Here is a 19451-nt window from a genome sequence, read left to right as displayed (position 1 = left end):
GTAAAAATGTAAGGTGTATATTGAGAACGTGGGGTGTGAGGGTATTATAAGAAAATACATAGGGTATATTAAGATAATTTTTAATTGAAAAAGCAAATGTGAGGTGTATTTAGTATGTGAGGTTTATTCAACAATTTGTGGGATATTAATATAATAAGCCTTAAACTAAAAGGATTTTTGCTATAAAAATAAAAATAAAATAAGTAAAATAAAAAAGAACTAAATGGATTAACTAGTGCTGGATGCCTAGTCGTTAATTTGGGAATTGGATCCTCTCCGAGGCAAATCCTTGGAATCCTCCTAATCCAATAATACGAGCCGTTGGATTTTGATTCAATAACTACAAACAGGGGAGCCTCTCTAAAAGTTATAATAATTGTAGCTATTAGATCAAAATCCAACGACTCGTGTTAATGGGTTAGGAGGATCCCAGGCTCGAAGAGTAACCAATTCCGTTAATTTGTCCCATGTGGCAACTAGTACCTGGCTTTTGGGAACCCACCATGATGTCCGGGTATCTGCCACGTAAGTAGTAGATAGGGCTCTGTTCCAATAGGATAATTTAGCTCACTTTCACCATATCTCTGTTTCAAGTAACCAAGTTTTTGTGTTTCGCTTTTGTGAGCTCCAATGGCTTCTGCTTCAGCAACTTCTCTCTGCAGGTTCCAAACCTTTCAAAACCAACCAATCAAGACTAGCCAGGTACCAGGGTTTCGCTTAGTTTCACTTTTCTTGCTATTAATTTTGAGGGAGACTTTCATAGAATGTCTTCACTATCACTATAGTGTCCCAAACCACTAATACAAGTCTACGTTGACTACTCGAGACGCCACAGTGACGATGAACTTGTCCCATTTAAGTCTTCAATAATTTTGGTCTCATTTGGTCTCCTAGTACTACTAACACCAAAGTTTGTGTACTCAAGTCAACGTTTAGCTTGTTGTTCACTTGGATTCTCTTCAAAATTTTGGGTTTGTTTTAGAGAAAATCTTGCATCTAAGTTGTCGCACTACCTCTCAGATAAAATGTGCTGAATTATTTCTTGAATTATTTGCCTAATGGATGGTTTTTGAGACCAATAAAATGTGCTGAAAAGTGAAAATACATGAGGCAATATCTGCTTGTGAACTAATAAAGTACGTAACAAGGACAAGTTCAAGTTTAAAGTTGGTTTCTAATGGATGGGCCAAGAGTGGCTTCTCATCTTTCAGGACCTCTCGTCTCCAAATTTGTTGCACTGTAAGTTTTTTCGAACTTGACAAGTTATTGTGTCTCTCGAAAAATTGATAATTATCCTCAGTTGTATATTAATTTGTGTCTATTTCTCTCATTTAAAATCGGTTGCAAGGCAAGATTACTTGCGAATTTGAGAATAACAAGTTATATTAAAACCACATAAACGGACATGCCAAGGCGGAGACAGTGCAAAAGGTTGTGGAGATTGTGAGGAAGCAGCTGACTTTGCCTCCGGAGTCTGAAGTCTCCCCCGACTCCAAGTTTGCATTACTTGGTGCCGACTCTCTCGACACTGTATGTCCAATTTCCTTATCCAAATTTATCAAATTCATGTTCGGTTCTATGTGCATATTAACATAGCAAAGTTCTCAAATAGCGCTATCAAGTTTCGAGAATATCGCCAGTATATTGATACTTTATTCGAAGAACTAATTTGGATGATTTGTTACAGGTGGAGATAGTGATGAATTTGGAGGAAGAGTTTGATATTAGCGTTGAAGAGGAGAGTTCTGAGAACATAAGCACGGTCCAAGAGGCAGCTGATTTGATAGAGAAGCTCATTGAAAAGAAATCAGCTGCTTAATTAATTAGAACTAATTGAGTTAAGTTTATTGGTTATGTGCTCATTGGTTTAATTTGCGACTTTTTCTTGTTTGATTTGGTGAGGTTGGTTTCCAAGTTCTGGAATTGAATTGACTTTGATTTGATGTTTGTGAACAAATAGAGCGTATCATAATTCCGGCAGTGTCAAAGTTGGAAACGGAAATTTTATTAAGGAAAACGATCGTATATACTAATTTACAATGAGTTTGAACTTGGAATGCAGTGGTTGAAGAGAAAGTAACTAACCGTTGGACTAATCCACCCCTTGTAGTTGAGACAGATTTAAATTATCTCTTAATACGTCCACGTGGCATTATAAACAAATAACATTATGTTTATTTCTCTAAATGACACTGCGTTATTAGTTTGAAATGATAAGATGATGTATGGGAGTAGGTAAATCTCTCTCGTCAAAGTTGCTTGTGCTTTACCATGATTTATGAATGAAGAGTGTTATTGTTTAATTTCTCAATGTTATTTTCATCCATTTTTTTATAACCTTTTACATTTAGACTCCGAAATCAAAATTCTGGATCCGTCGCTATGTCTAAATGTACGAAAACAACTCGGAACCATTAATTGAAAAATATTACAATATGGGGGCGTTTGTTTGCCCTCACTAAGTTAGACTGGACTGGACTAGCTATTAGTCCAATACCGTGTTTGTTCCATGCTGGGACTAACATTAATGAGACTAAAGGGGACTAGCATGGACAAAACCCTTCACTAAGAGGTCTTAGTGAGACCCCCCAATAACCATGGGACTAGCTAAGACTATCCTTTCTTTCTCGTCCTCGTCATGCTCAACGACCACTCCCGACAGACTCCTCGTCATCTCCGGTCACCTAGATCAATCATTAACTTTCCAACTCTCTTTCAGATCCATTTCACAACCAACTTTCATATAAAATATACAAAATTGAAGCTGGGAGTGACAAGATTACGATTCTACCTGAATCAAGGCCAAAATGTGGTCGAATGTGGCCGGAAAATGGCCTGGAAGTCTCGGCCTGTTTGTGCTTCTTCAAATCCATGACAGATTCGAGCATGCAAAGCTAAGATCTCGGTCCAGGGATGGTGATGAATTTTTTGGCGGTGCTAACTTCATCCAATTTAACGAAGGTTGACTGGAAAACACATCGGGAAACCTACAACTCGTCGGAAAAATTGGAGCCGTGAGGTTCCGTTCGAACAACGCATAGCTAGAAAGGAAGGGAGGACAGAGAAATAGAGACTGGAATCGATAAGGAGTTTGACCAGGAATGAGAAAGAGACATGAATTGAGAGGTCTAAGAGGAAAAAAAAGGGGTGAGGGTGGGACGAAGAACTGAGAGAAGAGGAAGAGAGTGGGACGGAAATGGTAGGAAAAGATGGAGAAAAAGATAAGATCATAATCAAATATTAATAATTTATATATTAAATAATATAATATTAGAATTTGTTATTATCCAGCTGTTTAGTCCAATACTGCACCAAACGCTTCACTAAGTTAGTCCAGTTTAGTCTAGTCTAAGCTAGTTCAGCTTAGTCCTTGAAGCTAATCTAGTCCGAGATAGTCCGACGCAACAAACACCCCCTATTAGTTTTACTTTGATCTATAAATTGCATCCAAAACAATACATGACTGCCTGGTAAACTTGACTAATTAAGCTCGATTAAAAATATATCTTAATGAATTAAAAACAATTGTGAATTGTTAATTGACTTTAGTTTTATCAATCAACCACAGAAATCCAACACAAGGCATAATTGTGACTTGACTTCTCTCTTCCAAGTAGGTGGGTGTGGTTGGATAAATAAATCTTAATTATTTAGTCTTAACAACTCATTGTCCAAAGCTTTCTCCGCACGGAAACGCCAACGTTTCATGAACCTCGTCTCGTCCCAACGTTAGTCCTTGCCCCGGAGCAGAAAGTCTACGTGTCCGAAATCGCCGACGAATGAGTCATTATCCGAAATATCTGGCATCGGCCGCCACCAAAGTTTCGGGCCCACGCCTCCTCATTTGACACGTCACCGCCGGCTCCCGCGAAACGTGCTTCGACGTCAATTAAACGCACAAACGCCACCGTTTTGCTCTTAAGCACAGAGCAATGCGCATTTCAACCCCACACAACCTGTCGCTGACCCCCGAACTCAAAAGGGAAACACACCTTCCCCTATTTCTCTCGTCTCCCTCAGTCCACCCCCCGATTTTCCTTCTATTTTCTCGAGAAAATCTAACTTCGAGAAAATTTTCTCGAGAAAATATCGGCTTTCATTTGACAGCAATACACACACATACACATAAATAGATGGATCGGAGGAGACCTGCGAGTCCGGGGTACTCGCGCCAGTGGAGCGGAGGATCGAGCAGCGCAGGCTCTTCTCCGGCGATGTCCCCGGCGCACCCTCACTCCCGGCTTAATCCGTCGGCCACCGGAATCTCCACCATCAAGCGAAATCAAAACTTCGCCGCTAAAGCCGCGGCTCAGCGGCTAGCTCAGGTCATGGCTTCTCAGTCCACCGGCGACGACGAAGACGACGACGACGATCTCGGTTTCCAATTCGCTCAGCCGCGTCATGGACCGTCTTCTTTGTCCGGAAATGGTTTTACTAACGGCGCAAAGCCTCTTCCGGCGATTCCGGTTACTCGGCCTAATAGATCTCCGTCTCCTGCGGTAATTCAGAATCTACGCTGATGATTACGTGATCTGAATTAAGTGGAATTGAAGTTTTTATTTATTTATTTAGTTTAATTTCGTTAATGCTGTTTTAAGATCTGAATTGTGCTTAGTTCGTTGTGTTTAGATTGAGTAGGAGCTTAATTTTATAGAGATTTTAGTTAAATTCGAGTCGAATTGAACTTAAATTATTTTTCCTGCTAGAGTTTTGTTATTGCCTTGTTCTTAATTAGTGTTAAGTTAATTATTTTGACTTAACTTTCTATTAGTAAGCTTGTAAGAGGATTTGCATGTGGTGATCTTATGGCTGATTGAATTCTGGTATTTTAATTAGTTAGGTAGGAACTTTGTAGAGCATACAACATCGGTTCGTTCCACATCAGCAGGGAGACCCTCTATATCAGTTCGTTCAGCGGCAGTAGTACCACCACTGAGCAAACCCTCGCTTAGAACTCCGGTAACCATACCTCCAATTGATCCTCCTACTAGGAATAGAGATAAAAGGCAAGTTCCGAAGATATCCATTTCTCACTTGCGTTGTTGTAGCTAGTTGATGTTATCAAAGTTTGGGAAGTATGTGTAGCTAATATATTTAATTTGTTACCGGGACAGGTTTACGCCAGATATTGGACAGTTAAACCCCAAAGCCCCAGGAGATGAGCGTGAGGCTTCTGCACTTCGTGATGAAGTATGTCATTTTCGTCCCTCAAATTCTGTCTTCATAACAGACGCTGATAACCTTTACCTGTATTTAAGGATACGTTTATCACTACAATTGAATTTAAGATTGGTATTTGCAGAACCTTAAGTGTCGGTTTTTAAGAAATAGTCTTGAAACTAACATGTACTGTAATTGCAGCTTGATATGCTACAAGAAGATAATGAGATTATACTCGAGAAGGTGTGCTCTTATACATTCTAATACACCCAAGCTTATGCAAATACTCTACATCATAATACAGACATACATTCATAACCACGCATGCACAGAACATGACTCATTATATTCTATTTGTGAAATTTATGCCTAAATATGCATTACAGCTTCGCCTTGCTGAAGAAAAACATGCGCAAGCAGAGGCCAGAGCAAAGGAACTTGAGAAACAGGTCAATCCTTTTATTCATATTTGATTTAACTGTATAGCTTGTAAATCAGAAATGTTGCCCTTTAAAAATCAGATGTTTCCTTTTATCATGCCTTATATGTTCCTCTACACTGTGTTTGGATGAGAAAATTTAAGATTATTAAGGAATTCTAAAATGATAGAATTTTATTTTCTAGAACTTGTGAATTTTCTTGTTGGGTTAATTTAAAAGAACAATGCAATTTGATACGGAATTTAATGTGTGTATAAAAAATGTGCTAGTAGTGGTGGCGGCGGGGGTGATGATGTGGGTAGCGGTGATGGCGGTGGTTGGTGGCGGCAGCAGTGACGGGGGCCACAACAGTATGTGGTGGTGGCAGGAGCCACAATGGTGGTGATGATGGTGGGTGGGCGGTGGTGGCGGTGTCAACTCATGGTTGAGCTTTTTTTTTTTTTTTGGACTCTGAATCATAGAAATTTGGAAATGACACCTATTTACATGGAATTTAAACTTGGGAATTGGAGGTCCCTAATTCCAATTTTTTTTTTCCACACGGAAATTAAAATTTCAGTGTTTATGAATCAACCATTTAGTGGGATAAGGCTTTGTTGTTGTTGTATGAATCAAAACAAGGTAATTGGTGCGTGTCAATTTATAAATTCTGCCTATTGTCCAAATTGCAAGTTTATTTCCCTCATCCAAACATAGTGTTATAGTTTTGACAATATTAGCTTAAGTTTGCTACAAAGAAGGTAGCGGTGCTGATTCAGCTTTTTTTATGTTCAATACAGGTTGCTAATCTGGGTGAAGGTGTAAGCATGGAAGCCAAATTGTTGAGCAGGTAATGTTGAGTTGTTTTGCATCTGTTCTGCTATTATTTGATATCCTGGTTGTGATTATTTAAATGATTCATCTGCAGGAAGGAAGCAGCTTTGCGTTCAAGAGAGGTAAGTGGGGAGGTTAAATTATTGATTGAAACTTGTTCCGTTAAAAATGACGTAGTGGCTATCTTTAGACTAAATATTATTGATTGTTCAGGCTGCTCTTCTCGCTGCCAAGCAAAACAAGGATGGGAACGAGGAGGAAATTGCAACTCTTCGTTCAGAAATTGAGGTATATTCTTTAGATCTTATATTGAGGTATATTCTTTAGATCTTAATCATGTGTTTCTGATTTATGTGATAGCTTCATGAGTTTATTCTCTTGTTAAAATCAGAATATAAAAGACGGGGCTGAAGCAGCAGTTGAACAGCTTCGAGAAGCAGAATCTGAAGCAAGGACTCTTCGTACAAAGACGCAAAGAATGATTTTAACTCAAGAAGAGATGGTTTGTCTACTGAAACTTGAGTGAGATTTATTTTTATCTGTTCATACTCTTAAGTTTTATTTCTGTATCCATCTTTTAGGAGGAAGTTGTTTTGAAGAGATGTTGGCTTGCTCGTTATTGGGGTTTAGCTGTGCAACATGGTATTCTATTTCCTACCATCTTCTCCTTCCTGAATGAGGATATAAATTGCATGCCTAAATCTGATATCTCAGCTTGCTGAGGAATTTTGCACTTTATTTGGAGATTTGGTTAGTTTCAAAATTGTCTATTCCATCATGGTCATAACATCAAGAAAGTGTATGGTGAAGTGTGTTTATACATGTGTATATGTGAATATGGATTTGAATGAATCAATTTGTGGATTTATAATTAGTTAGATTTTGCTTTATTTGCTGTTTTCTTTTGTGCTTAGGCATATGTGCAGATATAGCAGTGTCAAAGCGTGAGCACTGGTCGTCGTTAGCTCCTCTTCCCTTTGAAGTTGTCATTTCTGCCGGACAAAAGGCAAAGGAGGAATCTTGGGGAAAAAGTTAGTTTATTCATTCCTTATATCAAAGAAGACGATTTTGTTCTGTCTAATTTGGTTTTTCATTTGATGCACTCAATTAAAATTTTGTACTGTATGATGTGTACCAGGTGGTGATGATCCAGATAGAAGTAAGCTGGCACGGGATTTAACCGACCTTACCGGCGAAGGAAATATTGAGAGTATGCTTTCAGTGGAAATGGGTATGAGGGAACTATCTTCTCTAAAGGTCTATTCCTAATCTTTGACATATAAATCTTTGTATTCTTCTTTAAAACAATATATACTTTATATATTATCTGGCTTTCAACTTCTAATTTCTGCACTGCATTTCTTTTAGGTTGAGGATGCTGTTGCGATTGCATTGGCCAAACATATACGTCCTAATTCCGTTCGGCAGTCCATTTTAGGTATTTTTCTTAATTGTCTCATGTTATTCTAGAGTTCTTTTTCCTCCCCCTTTCTGGGGCAAAAGTGAACTTTATTATTGCATGATCTTATCCTTCCATTCTTTTCACGCTTGGTTGTCTATTTTCAATGTGAAAATATGTGTCGAACTATGTGTTTTCTTTCATACGATAGCTCGAAGATGTTGTGGAGAAAATGGACTTAATTAGTTAACTCTTTTTCTCAGTCATATGCCCTGTACTTCTTTCTTTTCATATTCTTGATTTTAAACTATAACCATTTCTTGGCAATATAATTAATTTGTTGTGATTCTGATTATGGTTTTTTGGTAAACTATTCTGATAGTTACATCCATATGCTTAATAGTTCAAATGCTGTTTGGCGCAACAATTTTATTCTTGCTTTCAAACTCTTTCATATTGGCTATTGTAGAGTTGTCCAAGGGTTTTTAAGGAACGGAGCAGAAAGAATCTCATAAAAAATGCTTACCTTACTTTTCATTTGAATTTCAGATTCCAAATCACCTGGCGACCCTAAGTTCATGGAGGCATTTGGTAAGAGAGAGATTTTGATCTGTTGCACAATGTGTCTTCATATCTATTATTTATGCTGAAATTAAGGAATCTCAACGCACACAAATCTTAATCATACAAGAAAATATTTGTATTACTATTTCTCAAAGCCTCCATCTTTCGTGATGACTTTTCCTTGTAACTTATGATTAGTATAAGTTTGGCCGTTTTGTTTTAGGTGGGGTTAGGCGAAGGCATGTGATTGACTAGAAAAGGTGACCTCGACCCTATGTCGAAATTTTTTAATCGAACCTTTTTGTTTCCTGAGTTTAATTTTGGTACAAGGAATATTGGGGAAAGTTTACTAGTAACAGAAAAAAAACTGCATGTGAAGAATGGTTTATCATATTATGAGACCTTTTATATTCTTCACCCTCCCCGTGCCCAAAAGCGATCACACGTTTTTGACCTAAAAAAGTGAACACACGGTGTGTTTTGGGGAATATCCAAGACCAAGCAAGTAGTTCAAAATTTGCCTGCTTAAAGTTAAGTCATCTGATAGAATTATGTTGTATTACACACCCAGTTTATAGATGGATTTAAACTGATGGCAATTACCTTTATCACTATCCCATCTTTCTTTTCTTGCAGATCTTAGTGATGAGGAAATTGAAGATATTTCTTTCAAAGTGGTCAGTTGGTTTACCCCCTTGAATATCCCATATATGCTCTCGTTCTGCTATCATGCTGACATTGTTTGAGTACTCCATTGACATCGCAGGCTTGGCTGACTTACTTTTGGAGAAGAGCTAAAGTACATGGTGTGGAAGACGATATTGCAGATGACCGGCTTCAGCTATGGATAAGCCGCAGTGCACAGACACCAACTTGCCATGATGCCGTGGATGGTAAGCTTTCTTCATTACCAAATATCAATCAACAGTGGCACTTATCAGGCCAGCTGGCCTTGCCTGTATTTAATTGAAGGCATTCTTATTAATGATGGGCTATCAATGAATTCGTTAGTTGAGTTGCTAAAATAATGCCATGACCTTGACCGGAATTAAACGGAGAAATAGAAATACGTAGATTGGGAACCTTGTTTGTGTTGCGAATTCTGTAGTTTCTATCTAATGTTGTTGCTGTACATGAACGTATAAGTGCTTTACTTGTGGCAGTGGAGCGGGGTTTATATGAGCTGAGGAAGCTGGGGATAGAACAGCAACTTTGGGAAGCATCTCGTAAGGAAATCGATCAGCCCATCTCGGCTTACAAATCAGCTGCATCAGATTTTGATCCCTCTTCGTGATAGCATATTTTGATCCCTCTTCGTATCAGACAGCAGATTTTGGTCCCTCTTCGTGATAGACGCCGCCTTCAGATTGTTTGTTATGCCAATTCTTTTTTCTTTTTATACTTTTCACATAAAGTTCTTGTCCACGCTGCTAGCATTTCTCTCTCTCGCGCATAAGCACTAGAGTTCCCTGTATAATTAAACAGAATTGGGATTGTGGTACGCGTATCACTCAATTTTTTCTATGTATCAAGTTCGCATTTTTTTTTTCTTGCGAGGGTTTGTGAATCGAGTCATTTCTCCTCCTCTGCTCTTGTTTATATGGATAGAAAATCGCAATTGTTTTTGTCGTAACTATATTCTCAGTTTCAGAGGATCTACCGGTGCCAGCCATCTTCGTATGGATTGTTAGCGTCAGTCGTTCAAGATTCAATTTTATTTATTGACATATGAATTGCGCACGTACTGGTTGACGATAGCATTCTCCGCATCATACGTAGTATGCAAGATTATCTTTATAATTATGTGGCCCAACATTACGTCGATAATGGTCATCTTGTGTAGGTTGTATCGTGATGGGGAGGAGTCAGGAGTGAGCTTGTAATCTGTAACTTAGGTTCAGCATATAAATTCAAGTTTTCGTTACAACTGCAGTTTGAACTGTTGTGTGTATGGGCCGATCCATATGGGGACCATGGAGTCCCACGACCCACCGGAGCCTACGAAACACAAGTGAAGGTCTGTCTAGTGTCCTCTGAATGTTTGGTATGAGGCACTGTCGAGAAGACCGGGCAAGGGGTCTCGGCAGGGGCACTTAGCAACACTTAGCAGTTGACATGCGCAAATCATGGCTCGTAGACAATAATAGCCCCACCAAGTGCTCGACAAAATGCCCTTAAAAAAATTGCGCCTCTACACTAGGACCCCTCAAAGTTATAACCTAGATGCTTGGAGCACTAGTGTTGTGTTTGGGTCAGTAACGTACTAGTTGAAACGATGTTAAAAATTTGTGTTAGCACGGAGTGGTCTAAAACACTGAATTCCTCTAAGTAGATAACAAAATCTTCCTAAAAAAGGCAATCGCCAAACAGAAAACAACATAAGCATCTCCTGTCAAAGCTATTATGCTTTACAGCGCCCCTAAATTGGGAAGAGGATTCTCTCTCCTTCCCTCCTTTCCTACTTAAACAGTTACGGTTAAGTTACGTCAACATTTTATATTGATTTTTTCATAAAGAAAATAAGATAAAAAATAATGTATGAAATGAGGGAAAGGAAAGGGATGGAAATAAGAGGGGAGGGAATCCTACTCCTCTAAATTGAGGAACATGATATATATATATACATACATATATATATACATACATATATATATAACAAAAAGAAGCAACTCATAAGCTAGCATTTCTTAAAGTTAAAGTCAACCTGCTTTATGGACACAAGTTGTGATTTGTGGCACTTACTACATGCCCTTAAAACAAGGAACTCAATAATATTTTCCCTTTTTTTGACAAATTTTTTATTTTATTTTATTTTATTATGAAGCTATTTAAATATAGAAAAGTTGATGAGCTTTTCTCCACTACGAATATAAAAATTATAAATTTCATCAAAAGGGGTTAACATAGGATGAGGATCCTCTCTCCTTATCCTCTAGAGATTCTAAAGATTTTTACATTTTAATCATTTGTCGTACATTGTGTGATCAATTTTCGTCATGTACTATTTATATTTAATTTTAAATAAAAAAATTAAATAATTTATAATAGTACGATATACAATAAATGACTAAGATGTAAAAATCTCTAAAATCCCAACCATTTGGATACGATGAAATCCAAATCCGTTAGCATATGTAAAAGAACAGTGGAAGAAAAAAGATGAAAACTTTGCTTGCATGCCAGGAGATTATAAAAATATATAAACTCTACTCTGACACATTTTCCAACGGTGATGCTCCTAACCACTTCCCATTCATACTTTTTTTTTTTTTTTTTTTTTATTTGAATCCTTTTTTACCTTATAATTCTAGACAAGCTTCAAAACTATGGTATCATGGAACAAATTAGAACATATCAAAGAATTTCAACATTTTTATGAAAGGATACAATCGAATTACCTTTTCACAATTTATTTTTAATTTTTATTCACAGAAAAGCGAAGATTCAAATCTAAAGCTTTTTTTGATATCAGAAACAATCAATGACGAAGGCAGCTAAGACCTACTAAGAGCAATTACCCCAACTAAAGTTCTATGGAGGCAAAAAAAATAAGGATGCTTACAGAATTAAAATTTATCATATTTATGTACTTTAGTTAGAATTTTTAAATAATACGTATAATAAGCTATCATTGTGAAAAAAAATGTCTACAAGTTGGCTTAATGAAATTTGATAAGAAAAGAAAAGCAATGGAATTATAGAAAAAAATCCTACTATCGTGAACTTTTTTCCTCAAATTTGGAGGTTAAGAAGGCCGCCCCCGCTAAAAAAAGTTTCTAGCTCCGTCCCTGGAAACGACCATTAACCTAAGAGCAAATTGATAATGTTGAGCGTTTGTTAGATGCCAAAATTATGACCTTAAAAATCAGAGACAAGGGGTTGAAGCAATGATGAAGAAGACCATCCATATTCATGAAATGTATGTATCTTGGGACCATGTTTCTGCCATAACCAAAGCATGGGATATATGAATGTGATTTGTCTATTCATACCATATGGCCCAGTGATGGAATCTACTTGGATATCAAATGCAATGACTTCATGATGAAGATTTTATCTTATGCTTAAACATCATAAGTGAATATCTAGGTTAAAGATGAACATTGAGAACAACCATCCATTATTTCGTCGATTCTGGTTACTTCATTTAGTCTTCACTTTATCGGAAGAGATCTTAAAAGAATATTATAGATGATCGATGTTAAATTAGAAAGAAAAATGCAATTGTTTGTAAATTTGAGTTCGTTTTGTGCCCTTTTTGTTCTTGATAAACCAAGGAGGTGTCACCTTGAAGTGTTGATCCTCTTCTTCATGGTCGAGGGTAAACACTTGCATCATGTGACTCCACTAGAGAGGTAATCTCGTATGATGTTTCATTTAGAATAACATGAGAAGCTAACTAAAATGATCGATTTACAATCTCAAATGTTAAACGAATCAAAGCCAAATACTGACAGTATTGCTAAGTTAAAATTATATTGGGTTAAATGGGCAGTGGCACGTGTCAAGTAGAGGAGGTTAAATGGGTGTACTTACAAAATTGCTAGTTTAAAACTATATTGGGTTTACCTCGTATTTAATGTTTGAAATGTCACATAAACTTATATATATTTTTTAGTTTGTCATATGTGTCATATTAACTTTTTGAAATCGTTAATTTGTCATCTCATCCTAACACCGTTAAATTTTCCATCCAAAGTACTTGCACATGACCTATGTTTAAAGTTATTGTGGACATTTGACGTCATTTTTATTTCATTGTTTGCCAAGAGCAATAACTTTGTAAAAACAATGTAAGTTTGATGATTACCATTATTTTAGAGGACAACTATACTTCAGTAACATGTGATATATTATATATTTTGAGCACTATATTGTTAGAGAGAAACTCGACCATAATTATATCATGTCATTCTACTAAATTTCCTTTTTGTTTTAGAATAACAAATATTATTCCATTGCATAGTCATTTTCATTTTGTAGTTTGTAAAAACTCTAGATTTTTGTTTCGTTGAAGGCAACTTTTTAGAAGGCAATGGAGAGTTAAAATGTCTTAAATAATCTCAAACACAAATCGTGTACAAGGCACACGATTTATTTTAGATGAAAAACCTGACGGAGTTTGATGTCAACAAAGGCACCCCTTTAACTACTACCACCTTTTAGATTTAAAAATGCAAAAGGTGAAGTTTTTATAATCTCGTATGACCATTTTTCTCAGTGGTCATTGGGTGAGATGCAAAATCATTTGTTAGAAACGCCACGCACTGCAATGTGTTGTTGTTTTTTTCTTTTAACAATTGAGTTTTAGAGAAGGAAAGGAATCAGATCGGGTCCCATTAGAATTTAGAAGCAAAATTACTTGTTGTTTGTGAAGCTCTGACGGGGAACATGTGGTGTCTCTGTGGACCTGCATCCTTGTGAGTGTTCAATTCATATAAAATACGAAAAGAAAATGACAACATTACCAAAAGTTGAATACATCATTGTTATAACAAAACACTTTTTAACAAACTCTTTTGCAGATAAATACATAAAGGTAATGTTTGAGAGCTCTTGATGATAAGTATCCGCTCAAACTATAGCATTTGTGAACTAACTATCACGTAACTCAGCGATATTTCTCTTCTCAATTTCATTTTTAAGTCTTAAATTTAAATTCAGTAATAATTTGGTTTAATTTCAAATTTGACCGCTTCCAATTCAGAAGTTGTATCTATGAAACAAAGTATTGGAAAAATTCTGGGTGCGAGTTTTCGTCGCAAAAGTTCTCAGTTAAATTAGTAGCAAAATCCTTCAATATAGTTCGATGTGAGATATGCTTCAATAAGAGAGTCAATGTCCTATATCAACTTTCAAATATTCTCTAAATTAGAAAACTAGATATGGGATTGTACTTGTAGATCAAGAAAAGTTATCAAATCAAGCCAATTTTTTGGGAAAACCAAAAAGAAACTACAAAGCTATCAAAGAAATATATTCATATCAGAAAATTACAGGAAAAACATGAGCTTAGGAAAAAATACACACACACACACATTTACATATATAATGCTATTTTCCACACATTTTTCTGAGATGGAAAGTAATCTCCTGTAAAGCCACTTTCCATGGATCATGCTCAATACTGTTTAGTTGAAATGGAAGAAGAATATTGCAGAAATAACAAAACTGAAATTTCTGAGAATTAATTCAGAGCTCTTGTAAAGCAAAGGCCATTGATTCCATCATGCTCTCTACGATTTTCAAAAGACCAAATAAGTACAGACCAGACTCACTCTCTACAGTCAAGTCATTCTGTCTCTTACACATCTCTTTCATCACCGTTTTCAGGCCTGCAATCAAAAAGCTAGGAATGTAATCATAATATAAAACAAGGTAATGGCATTACACATGTAGGTCACGCCAGTTGGCACGTTCGTCCTCTTACATTTGAGTTTTAGTGACGGTCTTTTAAATTAGAGTAGTTTAGAATAACAGAGATTGCTATAATGATATCTCAAGTCAATAACGCATTACTGCATGAGAAAATTAAAATGCATGACAATAGGTGATTGATTTGAAATACCGTTATAATAGCATTATAGTAGGCTAAGCACACATTATCGCGACTGAAAATCAAAACGGGTAACTTGAAAATACAACTGCAAAGTCTACAATGGCATTGGTTTAGGTAAGTTTCTCTCCATCTATATAGTGCCCCCACTCTCACCCTCATGCCCTCCACTAACATTTAAACACCACTCCCTCTCTCTCTCTCTCTCTCTCTCTCTCTCTCTCTCTCTCCTTCTGAAACAATGTGTCCTTCTGGGACATGGAAGGCCATGTCAATGGCTGCAGCAATTTTTCTTCAGCTCTGCTATTCCATGGAGGCTGTTGAGTCCTCTTCTCATCACCACCCTGATCACAAGATTATCAGCCTTCCTGGACAACCCCCAGTCGGATTCCAACATTTTTCTGGTTACATTACCGTGGACGATCACAACCACAAATCTCTTTTTTACTACTTTGCTGAAGCCGAAATCACTCCAGCTTCAAAGCCTTTGGTCCTCTGGTTGAATGGAGGTCAGTAACTAATTACTCCCCTTTACTTCCTTCAATGTGAATTAAATTTACAATGCGGTTGCTTCATGTTTTTTTCTTGACACAATTATATTCTAAATTACTCTAATCTATGTGCGGGATTCAAACTTGAGTGAAAAGAGTCGGCACACTTGCCTGACTAACTGGCCTAACTCACACATGTAATGCGGTTCCTTCATTGTTGGGTTATACTTTGTTTTCATGTAGGACCCGGTTGTTCTTCTCTTGGGGTAGGAGCATTCTCTGAGAATGGACCTTTTAGACCAGATGGTGAGGTTCTGGTTAGAAATGAGTACAGCTGGAATAGAGGTAATGATCAGTTTTAGTTTCCGCTCTCCGCGCTCAATTCTCCCTTCCCCAATATCGCTTGTATATTAAAAAGAACGATGCTAGGTGCGGCTAAGCTGCATGACTTGGAAATTAACACATTCATAATTTTGGCATTTGATATAATGCAGAGGCAAATATGTTGTATTTAGAGACACCAGTTGGAGTGGGATTCTCTTATGCTAAATCAAGCTCCTCCTATATAGCAGTGGATGACGAGGCAACAGGTATACTGTCCATGTTCTATCGCTTCCAATAATATCTGTTCATCCTTTTGTTTCTTTCTTTCTGCTTTTGTCCTTTTGAAAATTTGGTTTTCGAAGTGGACTGCATTAAAGTTGGTTAGGCTTTTCAAGAAGTGACATTTCAAACTGTTATTCTTGGCTGAAATTTCGCTGCAGCTTTTGCTTTGAGCTCCCTAGGTTTGTTTTTAGTAGTGAGTCTACCGGGTAGTTCGACTTTTTAAACTATCTTCATCATTCAATTTTTTAGAGTCATTCTTCACAATTCATTTTCTGGACTACTCACTAGTCCCGAACTATTGAAGAAAATTTGCAACTCCCCCGTGAAGAAGAGATTTTGCCGTGCAACCAAGATATATCATATCACATGATACGAGATATAGAGAAAAGAGATTTTTCCTTTTGCCCCCAGGAGCTCAAAACTCTTGAGCTGCAAATCTCTAGTATTAACAAGCTCTTTTCATTTTTTTTCCTTTTTATATTTCTTTGTCCTAATTCATAATTTAGAACTTATGATATTTTGGGTTTCTGCATTTGACTTCTCAAGCGAGGGACAATCTTGTATTCTTGCAACGCTGGTTCAACAAGTTCCCCCAGTACAAGCACAGGGATTTGTTTCTAACAGGAGAAAGTTATGCAGGTACTGCAAATAACCATTGCCGAGAGTCGTTTTCGATTTCCTGTTTCATCCACTTTCTTATTGTTATTTTCTTCTTTTTCTGATTATTATTAATTCCAGGTCACTACATCCCTCAACTTGCAAAGCTTATGATTGAAATCAACAGAAAGGAAAAGTCGTTCAATCTAAAAGGAATTGCTGTGAGCAGAAGCACTTTTACTGGAAGTTTGAAACTAACATTCGTCGTTCAGAAAGTTGAATCAGCTAATATATGGATATTTTCTCTTACTGCAGCTGGGAAATCCTGTTCTAGAATTTGCCACGGACTTTAATTCGAGAGCGGAGTTCTTCTGGTCTCACGGGCTAATATCCGATTCAACATACAACATGTTCACTTCTGTCTGTAACTATTCGCGCTATGTCAGCGAGTACTACAGAGACTCGATGTCGCCTGTTTGCTCAAGGGTTATGAGCCAAGTGAGCAAAGAAACAAGTAAATTTGTGGACAAATACGATGTAACCCTCGATGTCTGCATTTCATCTGTGCTCTCACAATCCAAGGTTATAAGCCCCAATGTAAGCCTAATTCTCTTCCTTTTAACTTTTTGTTACACCCATTTTCTCCACCCGCACATTCCTTTTTTATAGCTTTTGGAATGAATAAATCATAGGATATTAAGGAACATCAATAAACAGGAGCGCACGGAGATCAGTTCCATATTTTTCTGAAATTTTTTCTCATTTACATCTAAGTGTTCGTATTATGTGGCTGCAGCAAATGACTGAGAGGATAGATGTGTGTGTTGAAGACAAAACTGTGAATTATTTGAACCGGAATGATGTGCAGAAGGCTCTCCATGCGCGGCTTGTTGGCGTTCGGAGATGGGATGTTTGCAGCAAGTAAATTCTTTTTACTTGAGATTAAAGAAAAAGCTGATGTGGGAATTCTAAACAAATACAATTTCTGCAGCTACTAACAGAAATTTCATACTTTTGCTGCCTATAGCATTTTGGACTACCAAGTGCTCAACCTGGAAATACCTACAATCTCACTAGTCGGATCGCTTGTGAAGCAAGGAATCCCAGTCTTGGTGTACAGGTAGCTATATTTCAGTCTCACATGATATATGGATACTTCTAGCTGCTACGAAACTAATTCATAAAAAAATTCAATTCAGTGGAGATCAGGATTCTGTAATTCCATTAACGGGAAGCCGAAGTTTGGTATATAGATTGGCAACGGAGTTAGGATTGAACACCACTGTCCCTTATCGAGTTTGGTTCGAGGGAAAGCAGGTATTATGTCGCAATGCTTATGATCACCCTTTTTTGTGCCATTCTAAGAATTTACTTGTTACAAAAAATGAGCAACGGAAACATTCTCTTGTTCCGTCCAGGTTGGTGGGTGGACTCAAGTTTACGGAAACATTCTCTCATTTGCCACCATCAGAGGTGCCTCCCATGAAGCTCCATTCTCACAGCCTGGGAGATCACTGAGGCTGTTTAAGTCATTTCTGGAAGGCAGGCCTCTGCCTGAAGTTTTCTGATACAATTGTTAGGTCCATGGTGTTTGAGTTTTAATACATTTTTCAACTGCACAAGGAAAGGAGGGAGATTTTGTGTGTGTGTGTGTGTGTGTGTGTTTGTGGATTTTGTAAATGTGATGACTGTTTGGGTTGGAAATTTTTTGTAAAACGAGATGAAGAAGATTACGAGAGTGAAAATCACAACGTAAGTTTTATTAAGACACTTATACTAACCGAGACTGATGTAGAGTCCGATAAGATTAAAATACAATAAATCACATATTTAAACTTGTGAAAGACGTCATACGCAAAATTTTCTCATAAAGCAAAAGCTCTAATCACACTCAAAGCAATTTTCAACATATTTATAATGCATGTAGGTTGGGCAAGAATGTGGTCAGTATAGCAATTAAAATGGGTTAATTACGACAATGGTCTTTGCACTTGTCCTCGTCTTTCATTTTTGGCATTTGATTTAATTTTCAAATTTTGTGATCCTCCAATTACGTCACTTGTCTTTTTAGTTATTGTCAGTTTCCACCTGCTTGACTACTTTACTACCTTTTAATTGATCATTTTACTACCCTTCAATTGATCAAATAGATGGATAAGTAAACAATAATGTAACGAAAAAACTAAAATAGGTAGACAACGCATTTAAAAGATTATAAAATTTAATAAACGGAATTGAATGCCCTTATAAAACTTAACTAAATGACCAAAGTGAAACATATATGTTCGGCAACCAACGTTGTAATTAACCCTTTCGAACTTAAGTAGGGTTTATCCGAAAAGTTCAATTTGCTTTAGTTCCACCAAAATATTCATCATTTGTACAAACTTGTTTTAGGACCTTTATTATTTCTTCTTCTTTAGGAGAAGGGTACTTTTTTTATTGGATTAGGATATTGACTCGAGATATCACAGTGATGTATACGGGGATGGGGGTGTATTCAATTAGAAATTTTTTATGAATTTTTATGGATTTTAATTTATTTGTAGAGATTTCATGTAAAATTTTGATTCAATTCCCTCAAAATCTCATGGGGGAGATGTGAGATTTGTGGATGCTTAAAATACACTACGAAATATCTCCAATTCTCTCTAATTCCTCAACTTTTCAAATTCTTTAAAATCAAATTCTAATTAAATACACGTGAAATGTTATAAACTATCTTAAAATCCTGATTGAATACACATTGAATTTCAGATAATCACTTAAAATCCTGATTAAATACACCTAGATTCATTAAAAGAATTAAAATCCCCCAAAAATTC

General features: G+C 36.8%; 3 protein-coding genes across 3 annotated transcripts; all 3 read left to right on the top strand.

Annotated features, from left to right (window-relative positions):
- Positions 1-543: 543 nt before the first annotated feature.
- On the top strand, positions 544-1819 carry LOC137711953 (acyl carrier protein 1, chloroplastic-like). The gene is made up of 4 exons (XM_068451104.1): positions 544-710; positions 1149-1239; positions 1414-1530; positions 1688-1819. The coding sequence occupies exons 1-4, from the start codon at positions 631-633 to the stop codon at positions 1817-1819; spliced, it is 420 nt and encodes a 139-aa protein (XP_068307205.1). The 5' UTR covers positions 544-630.
- Positions 1820-3947: 2128 nt separating this feature from the next.
- LOC137712691 (coiled-coil domain-containing protein SCD2-like) lies at positions 3948-9925 on the top strand. Its single transcript, XM_068451823.1, has 17 exons — positions 3948-4499; positions 4837-5006; positions 5115-5190; positions 5362-5403; positions 5547-5609; positions 6380-6429; positions 6508-6535; positions 6627-6701; positions 6805-6915; positions 6995-7055; positions 7328-7444; positions 7552-7670; positions 7782-7851; positions 8362-8403; positions 9013-9053; positions 9143-9269; positions 9540-9925. The coding sequence occupies exons 1-17, from the start codon at positions 4134-4136 to the stop codon at positions 9668-9670; spliced, it is 1689 nt and encodes a 562-aa protein (XP_068307924.1). The 5' UTR covers positions 3948-4133; the 3' UTR covers positions 9671-9925.
- A 5212-nt stretch (positions 9926-15137) lies between these two features.
- LOC137712692 (serine carboxypeptidase-like 45) lies at positions 15138-18444 on the top strand. Its single transcript, XM_068451824.1, has 10 exons — positions 15138-15441; positions 15667-15768; positions 15918-16013; positions 16576-16668; positions 16768-16847; positions 16942-17223; positions 17423-17547; positions 17654-17746; positions 17826-17943; positions 18045-18444. The coding sequence occupies exons 1-10, from the start codon at positions 15174-15176 to the stop codon at positions 18192-18194; spliced, it is 1407 nt and encodes a 468-aa protein (XP_068307925.1). The 5' UTR covers positions 15138-15173; the 3' UTR covers positions 18195-18444.
- Positions 18445-19451: the final 1007 nt, after the last annotated feature.

Source organism: Pyrus communis, chromosome 13, assembly GCF_963583255.1.
Source record: "Pyrus communis chromosome 13, drPyrComm1.1, whole genome shotgun sequence".
Taxonomy (NCBI): Eukaryota; Viridiplantae; Streptophyta; class Magnoliopsida; order Rosales; family Rosaceae; genus Pyrus; species Pyrus communis.
The sequence above is the reverse complement of the archived record's forward strand: the minus strand, read 5'-3'. Positions and strand labels throughout refer to the sequence as shown.

Coding starts and splice junctions, on each gene's coding strand:
- LOC137711953 (XM_068451104.1), top strand. CDS start 631: ATGGCTTCTGCTTCAGCAACTTCTCTCTGCAGGTTCCAAACCTTTCAA. Junction 711..1,148: donor AAGACTAGCCAGGTACCAGG/GTTTCGCTTAGT, acceptor GTACGTAACAAG/GACAAGTTCAAGTTTAAAGT. Junction 1,240..1,413: donor GTCTCCAAATTTGTTGCACT/GTAAGTTTTTTC, acceptor GGACATGCCAAG/GCGGAGACAGTGCAAAAGGT.
- LOC137712691 (XM_068451823.1), top strand. CDS start 4,134: ATGGATCGGAGGAGACCTGCGAGTCCGGGGTACTCGCGCCAGTGGAGC. Junction 5,007..5,114: donor ACTAGGAATAGAGATAAAAG/GCAAGTTCCGAA, acceptor TTACCGGGACAG/GTTTACGCCAGATATTGGAC. Junction 5,610..6,379: donor CAAAGGAACTTGAGAAACAG/GTCAATCCTTTT, acceptor TGTTCAATACAG/GTTGCTAATCTGGGTGAAGG.
- LOC137712692 (XM_068451824.1), top strand. CDS start 15,174: ATGTGTCCTTCTGGGACATGGAAGGCCATGTCAATGGCTGCAGCAATT. Junction 17,548..17,653: donor AGATGGGATGTTTGCAGCAA/GTAAATTCTTTT, acceptor TGCTGCCTATAG/CATTTTGGACTACCAAGTGC. Junction 17,944..18,044: donor TTTGGTTCGAGGGAAAGCAG/GTATTATGTCGC, acceptor TGTTCCGTCCAG/GTTGGTGGGTGGACTCAAGT.